A 10,086-nucleotide genomic window follows, 5' to 3' on the forward strand; every position below is an offset into this window, starting at 1 on the left:
TGGGTTATCAAACACATTCCAAGATCAGCTAACCATGAGGTCGACAACTTAGCCAAAAGTGGGGTTCAAAGAACAAATGACTTCTTGTGGGTTAATTATGAAAACAGAGGTGAATGACTGGTGTTGCTTTGTATTTACTTGTTTGTTCCTATCTGCTCCTTGCGCAGGGTGGTCGGTTGTGATGTACAGTCTTTTGGTGGCATGTGTTTGGCTTCTTATGATTTTGCCCCGTGCTCTGAGGTGGCTGGGATTTGCTTTTGCACAGGTTGTGTGTATTTTGGGGAAGGGAGGCTTCTTACCTCCAGGTGGTGTTCGGTCCTTTTGGACTCCCACTTGAAGGAGGTTACAGATGATCTGCGTCTTTTGTAATTTGTATATTTCATATTGGAATGAAATTAAATCCAGCTTAAGTGGTCAAGGCCTCAAATTCTGATTTAGTCCGTTCCTTCCGTCCCGTATACTGAGTCATCACCACGTCTAATTCCAAATTGGCTTTTGAACCCCGCAATAGTCTCGGTAACAATTGGCAAGACGGCATCAGTCACGAGTACTTTTCCATTATCTGGAATGGCTCTGCAACAAATTTTCAACAGCTCCAACAATGATCATCACCACAAATTTTGCAAGTTATTTCATTATTTTACTATCCGATTTCTTAAAGCATTTTATCGACTAAAAAATTAAATATGTTCATTCCAATGAAGGAAGGCCAGAATATTGCTTAACTTATATTGAGCGTTTCCAAATTGTATACAGTTTAATATATATACATAATTGGACTGTTGAAGGCGAAAGATACCCGGTTACTGTTTTTGTTTTTTTTTTTCAAATGTGATTGATCATCTTTTTTTATTTTTTTTTCAACATATTTTAAATTTGCCTTAACTTTATTTAAAAAAAATAAGTTTTGGTTTATGAAACAATTTTAGGATTGAGAGAAATAAACTTCGGTTTAAGAAACAATTTTATAATTGAGAGTATGATGGAAATATATTAATATCCCGCAACGTCAGATTCACCACACAATTTCTTTTCACATTTCTCTCTCCTTTATCCTTTAATCAAAATCTTATTTCCCCAAATCTAAAAAAATTGAGGCTCGTTAAAAGCATAAATCCAGCAGAACAATCATGTCACTAAGACACCTGACTACAACCCAAGATCTCACCAGTCTGATGGAGCAGATCCCTTGGTTCTCTGTATCTGTCATGATTTTACAGTTCCAAGCCATTAATCAGAAGATATCAGACATCCGACAAATCATGTCCAAAGAGAACCATCATGACATCTTTCTCTGCTGTATAGCAGCAGTAAGCTCGCGCTGATAATCAATCCCAAAGAATCTGAAGCTCAAAATTTTTCTACAATCACATAATGACATTCTCCTCTGTAGTTTACTATTACCAATAGAATAATAGAACAAGAAAATGAACAAGATTCCGCCACGATGACCCAACCATCATCTTCATATCTTGGATTTGTGATTCTGAAAGGTGCCAAAGCAATCAACCCAAGAACCGGCACCCAATACCACAGAAAAAGAACGTTTGACCCATCAATCTGTTCTAGGAGGGGGGAGCCAAAAGTAAACATGCATTTGTTCCTTCAAAACCAAAAGAATTGGACGATACAGCTCTAACTGGCATATCCCTTGAACCAGTCAAAGGCATGAAAGCATTGTTAAATATGGGATCTGGTTTAGTGACATTAAATGTCAATACATACGTCTATAGATTTATCAGTACGAGGGTTATTCAATACATTCCTTATTCGATACAAACTATTAAATCACTTATACGATATAAGAGTCCAACTACTTGAAGAACTCCATGACGCAGAAGTTACGAACAAAACACTCATATCTGATGCCAGCGAATCCAGCTTTAGTTGCCAAGGCTTCGAATTCTGGTTTGGTCCGTTCCTTCCCTCCTGGATTCTGAGTCATCATAAGCACATCCATCATCGAAACGCCTCTCACAAAAGCATTAGCCTCGGGTACAATCGGGAGGACGGTATCAGCAACTATAACTTTTCCATCATCTGGTATGGCATCGTAACAATTCTTCAACAGCTTCAAACAATGTTCATCACTCCAATCATGAAGTATCCACTACAAAATTTTTTGCAAGTTAATTATGTCATTAATTTGTTAGCTCATATTTCAGCTTCTACTTTTCTGCAACTTCTGATGAAGCAAATAACAAAAAAATCTAACAAGGAATGCAACTAACAAAAAGTGAAAATGGACTAATAATTGATGATTTTTGGTGAAGAGATGATTGAATCTGTAACTCACAGTTGCATACGAGGGGAAAATATTGTATACAAATGATATCTTACCTTCATGAAAATGGCATCTCCTTTAGGAACACTTTTAAACATATCTCCCCCTACATGTTCAACGCCTGTAATTTTTTGTTGATTGTCCTGTCAGTGCACAGGCAGAGTATACCAAATCAAGTAGAAAAACATGCCATTGGGTATCAATTATGAAATGTGTATGACGAAATTAACTGAAATCCCAAAATGCAGAAACCATATTTAAGCTATAAATTGGTTTTTGAAAAATTTTGCAATTTCAAACGATTCAGTTATCTTTCTTTTAAACACAAAATTACAAGATTCGCTGCCTATTTATGGTGTCATGTTTGTAATACACAGGACTAATGCAATTGCATTAAATTGGACGAACGAGGAAGGGAATGCATTAGGAACAATTAGCTCAGCATTTTACTCTCACATTCTGGATTGAGGCAAGATGTTACCAGGATAGGCCGGAGCATGTTGTATAACATGAGGCAAGTCAAAATTAATGCCCCTAATAGAGGGGTACTTGGAAGTGATAATGCTGAGAGCGACTCCTAGACCACCGCCAACATCAACCACTCGGTTGAGCTGCTCAAAGCCCTTGTAAGTCTCCAGGATCTTCTTCAAGACTACAGTCGTGTGATTGATCATTGCAGTATTGAAAACTTGATTGAACCTTGGGTCCTTGCCAGGGTATTCAAAAGCGTGTGTTCCATGGACTCTGTCAAATGGAATTCCTCCTTCCAGAATTGCATCCTTCAGCTGGGACCTAGCCGTACACTGATACATATGAGAATCAACAATGCATTGAATAAAAAATAGTTTCAAAGTAATAATTTACATACATACTTCACCCTCTTCGCCATAAGTTTTAATGCTCTATTTGAGAATCACAGTACATGAAAATACGGACATATTAGCTATTGAAAAACCAAAACATTAGAAGTTCAGCTGCCTCAAAATTGAAAATGTATTCCGATTCTCAACTGACCCTACGGACAATAAAGTTCCAAGTAGACAAGAAACAAATCAAAAGTTAAAGGAGGACTAAGAACAATGGCTTCATCTAGTCAAGAAAAGAAGAGAGAGAAGAAACACACCAACTATCAAGGAAGACCTTGTCCTGAAGCAAAGACATCAGGGGGCCTAATGATACACCATCGTCATTTGGAACAAAGAATTTGGAAACAGGCGTCAAACTATAGAGCCTCTGAGGACTGTTGCCCTGTTCATCATTAGCGACAGAGCAACCAACAATATTATGGCTGGCTAAAACACTAAGTAGGCGGTCCAGCATCGACGGCGCCTGTGGATTCTTGGTACGTAACTGGGCTGCTATCTCTTTTGGGGAGAGCTTGGCATCTGGACCAGATTTGGCTATAATCTCAAAGAGTTGAAGCTGAATGGCTGCATGCATAGACATAGGCAGCGCAATAGAGTTGACAATCTGAATGGCATATGAAAAGCTTTCTTGATCCCGCTCCGTCGACGATTCCATTGGACTGCAAAGGTTTTTTTTTTTTTCTTTTTTCACTGAAATTAACTTGGATCTGTGGAATTGAGAAGTGTGACAGATAAAAATGGAGGGCTTGGAATGGCTACAATGGCTTGTAGCCTAATCCCAGTGCACACTTTTTGGGAATGACAGATAGTGTGCTAATGTCTTATCAGTACATTTAGCATATATAAAAAATATAGTAATAGTGTACAATAAAATATGAAAATTTGTAACTAAACAATTATTTAAAATTAATAGTAATTGATATTGGGCTGAGAATCATAGAACTTCATATTAAGGATGTGAGCATTTTACTTAGAATCATAGCACTACAATCAAGGATAATTAATTAAGCAATGATATCAAATAAATATCATATGACATATCAAAGATATCAAGTATTATAATTAACACTATAACACTTCAGATCCAGAGAGCAAGCATATACTTTAAAAACATAGCACTATAAATTAAAAATATAATTAAGAAACGTCAAGGGTGTAGATAACTCATTTTGTCTAGATTGTCTATTGAATTTTGAAAGAGATAATAAATAATAAAATTTCAAAATAAAAAGAGATAATTATGAAAAGGATAATGATACGTGTGCAATAATCCAAATCTTAAATGAATTGGAAAATTTGAAAAGAGATTAAGTTAAGTTGTTTTATTGAAGGTGCGATTGAGATAAAAAAATGTTGATATGTTAGATGATGATTATTGTCGGGTTGATTGTTGTTTTTATAGAACGGTCTATTTTGCTGTATTTTGTATTGTTTTCTTTGATTGATTAAATTTTATATTATGACCTTTTAATTTTAGAAAGTCTTAACCAAATGTTTATCATCGATGGTGAACCTGCATTTAGAGTGCTATGAAACACTGTAAAGACTTTTTTAGATCCCGAAATCACTTCCAAGACTCATGTATGTTAATACTTTCCAGCAATATTTTGAAACAAATCATACTTTCTTTTTTTGGTTTTTGACTTCTCATAAACTAAGTTCTGAATAAATCAAAAAAGTTGCTCTCAGTTGTCTATATTCCAACTGTAAGTGAAACTTGCCACAAGTATGAAGCATCTTAAAACATCCTCAGCGACTCTATATAAGTTTGAAAAAGAAGTATAAATGTCTCTTTTTGTTGTGTAAATTTGCACCTCCAACTTAATTAGATTCGACTAAACCTAGTAATGTGCAAAGGAACAATTCTTGATGTTTTGAAGAACTGGCCTGCAAGGAGTATTCAACTTATTTTTTGCATGTTTGGTGCGGTCATTTACCTTCTAATATTGTGATTGCGTTCTTTTCTTTATAACTATGATATATATAAGCAATCTTCCTGCTAAATGCCAAAACTTTTCTTGCAACGATTGTTATGAGTTACCTTGAAATATTCTTGGATTAATTCATAATTTAGGGCAAAATCAAAACTACTTCTAATTTTCAAACTTCCTATAATGGGAGATGCAGAATTAGAAGTAAGACTTGGATTGTCGGCATCATACTTTAAATTTTCCAAGTATTTACTATTAGGATCTACACTTTCACTTTCCTTTTGAGAATTTGCTAATGAGAGACTTTATGCTGGGACAGACAATTAATAACTTAAAAGCTAACACAGCACGAGATAGTCAAGCTAGCAATACAGAATCTAGGCTACCTCCGGAATTTTTTGATAATAATGGGACATGGAAGCCAAAAATTGGTAACAATTATTGAATATAGTTGTACTTTTATCCACTACATACATTGGATCCTTAACAAAAATGTTGGTTCATAGCTACTTTACTTTGGATGAGGATGCTTATGTTATAGGAGACTGTGTTAAGGCAATTTTTTTCAGTACATTACGCCGTTTGTGATTTTAAGATTAATTTCATGATTCCTTAACCAATTGAGGTGTTTAATCCGAAGCATGTGCCAAAGGAGCTACCCTTATCTCCAGTTCTTGCATCCTGCTGTATTGCATTGCTGGAGGTGCATCATACATTGCCATGGTAAGCTTGGAATGAATAGAGGAATATACAACTTAGAGCTTGAACATACCTCAAATTTCGCGCAATTTTTGTATGTAAATAAACAACATTTTACCAAGACTTAAAACCGGTTTTTTTATTTATTTCTTAATATTTCAATATCAAAATTGATACTTTAAAAATTTTAATTAACCAGCAACGGAGCACGGAGTTATATCTAGTTAATTAAGATTATTCGGTACACAAATTTTATGTGGACAGAATTTCTAGCTGACATGGGTGCCTTTACTTGTAAGAAAAAAGCTCTTCCTTTTAAGGAGACAGTGTGTTTTTAGCTCGAATATATATATTTGATGCATTAATTGTGTATAATTTTTATACATTGTCAACTCACTAAAATGTGTCACTTCATTAATGAAGTAAAATAAAAAATTATTAATAATTTAAAATTAAATATTAAAAAATTTATAATAATTAATTAAATAAAAAATATTTATATTTGATGTGTATAGCTTTTATATACTATTAGCTTATCAAATTCTATCATCTCATTAGTAGGGTTATATTTTATATTCAGTCAAATATAAATCCAATTTAAAAACTGTACGGTAAATGTGTAGAATTTATAATCTTTATGTGTTCACTTAATTATCATTTTAATTTTCTAATATTTTTTAATTATACTTTAACACACATGTGAGAACTTGTAAAATTTAGGTATATGCCATAACGCACTGCCCAAATGCACTGATATGCCCGTGAACTTTTTTTGGGGCCCGCAAGATATCAAGACAAATAATGCACCTTCCAAGTGGCCGACAAAAAAGATAAGGATGGTCAAATTAAACGTGCATCTGTAACTTTATTGTTATTATTATTATTATTATATATGTACGGACCTAGTCAGATAGTTGTTGGATATTTTTAAATTGAAGATATGTTTATTGAAAATAAATAAAATATAATAAAATTACGATTTGTTAGAAAAGATTAACAAGAGTGATTATTTGAAACAAATATAAACATTGTTAGTTGAAAACAAGTATCTAAGCTTATACAAGAAAAAACTTCTTTACCAGCAGAAGATACATCAGAAAATTGATTCTTTCTCAAATTTTTTTCAAGTTTCTTGTATATTATTTTTTTTAGATAAATATTATAAAAGTTTAATAATCTTGTTATACTCCCGTGAATACTCAATAAAATGATTTTGTCAATGTAAAACATCGTCAATCATTGAACTTTATTATATTTTTAAAATTTATACGTTAATAATTTTTTTTACACTATAAGTGAGGTCGAATAAAATTTTAAAAACAGTAATATTAATACAGACCTTGAAGTCAATTTTTAAATTTTTCAATTTGGTATTCTAATAATATTAAGATTTTATTTTATTTCAGCAATAAATACTGCAAGTGGAACACTGGATTTTACTTTCGTGAAATCAAGCCGAGTTGATGTTGACAAAGACAAAAGAAAAATGATTTTTCACCAGATTAAGAGATAAGATTTCTTTCTTTAATTAATTTGTTTTACATGAATTGTTCTAACAAAGCCTATTGCCATTCAATAAAATTTCTTTAACCCTCATTATCAAGATAAAAAAGGAAGATTGGAATTGCGTAGCAATTATTTTTTTTAATGATTAATCTTAATTGGTAGTTGATAAATATGACCTCAAAGACCACAAAATAAGAATGAAAAGAAACATAGTTGTATTAGGAGAGAAACTATAAAAAGCAAAATTATTTGTTGTTGGTGTATTTCCATTTATCTTGGACTCTTCTTCTAAGATCAAAAATAAAAATTCAGGGGTGGAAGGTTAATTGATTAATTTGTTCTAACGTTGACTTAAACAAGTCATTATTTATTTGATGTGATATTTTGCAAAAAAAAAATGACACTATAGACACTTAATGTGTTGAAGGCTTGTTTATGTTTCAAAATTTTTAGAAACATGTTAGTAGGCCAGCCTTTCAAGTTTTGCATTTTTGTTTCCCTTTTTATTTTACTTATTTTTTTCATTGTTCTTAGTTTCCAGTTCTTAGTTTTTATTGGCTTTAATTAATTTGGTTTATTGATTTTAATTTGTTAATCTTAATCCTGTTTAATCCATTTTTTTTAATCTAATCACTTTGGGCCTGTTTATTAATAAGCCCAAACATTGAACTTATTTACCAGAACCAGGCTTGGACTTCCCCAAAGCCCACTGCCTATTGGATTGTATTTGGACAACATATCATAATAACATAGAATAAAATAGGAAACTACATAAAATGAAACATAAAATAAAAGCAGACAAAATAAAATCAAATAAATAATAATAAAATGGTGTCTACAAATACATGTCAATTATTATAAGTTAGAACAAAGGTTCATTGTTTCATTCATAGAATAAGAAAGCAGAAACATGATGCTTTTTCATTTTTTGGAGTTGTGATAAGGAAGAGAAAGACAAGCTGACATGAACAAGCTGGTTGGTCAAAATTATATATATATATATATATATGGTTATTTTATGAACAAAAATACTAAAATTCTAGAAAATGAGAATTTTGAGATTGAATTAAAAATCGAAAGAAATAAAGCATTTGGGTGTTTTAAATCGAAAGAAAACTGGAAGATAATAATTTGATGATCTCTATTATCATATTCTTTGAAGTGATTTAGATGGAAATTTTTTTGGGCATCTAAACTCAAAGACAATAGCAACATTTTCTTCAATACAACTTTTATTAGAAAAAATGATATGTTAAATTGCTTCAACAACTTGAGAATTGTCTTGTAAAAGATTTCAAAAGGAAATATGGATTTGATAGGATATTTCCTGGATGTCATCAAACAATGAAAGGCATGAGTGTATCAGATGTTATTTTCAAAATTAAAATATTTTAAAATGAAAATAACATAATTCTATCACAATCATTCTACATTGAAAAAAGTGCTTAAATTAATTGTATCATAATTCTTAGTAATTGTATATCAACATCGAAACTCATGGATCCTTAAATTAAATTAGTACCTAATGTTAGTAGGGTTGTTAATCAATTATAAATATGCAAGAGTAATTGGTTGCTTAATATATTGCAATGACATGTACAAGGCCAAACAATAACATTTGATGTTGGATTACAAGTTTAGAAAATCATTCTCTCACAAGTTGATGGATCTTCATGTTTGGTGGGGGTGTCATTTCTTTGGGGTCCAAGAAACAAACGTGTATAATGGTTACACGAAACAGAGTAATGGTAACCTTGGTATTGGGCGCCTTGTTTCTGGAGTTCAGATCACGAAACAGAGTAATGCCGTTATTTGGGAACTATTTGTATTGACTAATGCTAGGTTATTTATTGAATTGAGGATCCGGTTCTTAGTTCATTATAATTACTTTGTTGAGTGATGCAAAGCTGTTTGGTTATTTGTTAATGTTTAAAGTTCACTGTTTGATTATCTATTAATATGTAAAGCTTAAGTGTATGTGTACATGTCAATTTTTTAATTTGTGTTTAGATTGTATAGTGTATCCCAATGTGTTGTTTGGTTAAATTTTAAATATCTGGGATTTTGTTGATGGTGTTAGATGATAGTATTTTGTTTTTTTAAAAAAATAATATTTTATTAAGATCTCACAAGCTAATATGACATCATAAATCTTGAATCATGGTGATGAAAGATTTCTAGTGACATAAGAAGACTAACTTTGGAGTAAAAGAGTCCTACACAATTACACAAGTCAATAGTTGTTGAATAAGGAGTTGGCAGCACCTACTCTCTATTATGTCCTCTGTACGCATAAGTTTAAGCTTTCCTGTTGCAAAATAGCGTATAGCAAATTCATTGAAGAAACTAAGTAGGCTGAAATAAGAGCATCACGAAAAAACAGATTCATGGTAAAGAGCACACCCATTGTTATGTTAGATTTTTGTATATGTAGAGCGTTGAGGTTTTTTTGTCAATATGCTTCACATGTAGGAACATAAAACCTTCAAATCCTCTTTATTGTATATATAAGGAAAATTACACCTCTACATCAATAAAATTCAACTTTACAACAAAAAAAAAAAATAGCAGCTCCAACAATATATCATCTTACATCAAATGCCCGATGAAAGCTTACAGATAAGGATGGTCAAATTAATAATGCATCTATAAATCGTTACCCATGTTTCAAGAAGGAGAGAAGTAATTTTTTTTCTCTTGAGATTTGTTTTGGAATTACCCATGTTTTAAAAGAATCAGATAGATAAGTTTTTCTCTTGAAATCTGTTCTATATATGGTTATCCAAGAAATGAAAGAGAT

The 10,086-nt window shown here is 32.0% G+C and overlaps 1 protein-coding gene across 1 annotated transcript; it reads right to left on the minus strand.

Moving 5' to 3' along the window:
- Positions 1-1,669: 1,669 nt before the first annotated feature.
- On the minus strand, positions 1,670-3,955 carry LOC110411996 (isoflavone 3'-O-methyltransferase 4-like). The gene is made up of 4 exons (XM_021422390.2): positions 3,408-3,955; positions 2,766-3,076; positions 2,341-2,405; positions 1,670-2,110 (listed from the first exon to the last, which is right to left on the minus strand). The coding sequence occupies exons 1-4, from the start codon at positions 3,803-3,805 to the stop codon at positions 1,814-1,816; spliced, it is 1,071 nt and encodes a 356-aa protein (XP_021278065.1). The 5' UTR covers positions 3,806-3,955; the 3' UTR covers positions 1,670-1,813.
- Positions 3,956-10,086: the final 6,131 nt, after the last annotated feature.

Source organism: Theobroma umbraticum, unplaced genomic scaffold (genome assembly GCF_002168275.2).
Source record: "Theobroma umbraticum cultivar Fairchild unplaced genomic scaffold, ASM216827v3 scaffold_95.0, whole genome shotgun sequence".
Lineage (NCBI taxonomy): Eukaryota > Viridiplantae > Streptophyta > Magnoliopsida > Malvales > Malvaceae > Theobroma > Theobroma umbraticum.

Excerpts from the sequence above, each read along its gene's own strand:
- LOC110411996 (XM_021422390.2), bottom strand. The coding sequence starts at position 3,805 with ATGGAATCGTCGACGGAGCGGGATCAAGAAAGCTTTTCATATGCCATT. Across the intron at positions 2,406-2,765 it reads ACATGCTCCGGCCTATCCTG|GCGTTGAACATGTAGGGGGA; the intron begins GTAACATCTTGC and ends AAAAAATTACAG. Across the intron at positions 2,111-2,340 it reads GAGATGCCATTTTCATGAAG|TGGATACTTCATGATTGGAG; the intron begins GTAAGATATCAT and ends AAAATTTTGTAG.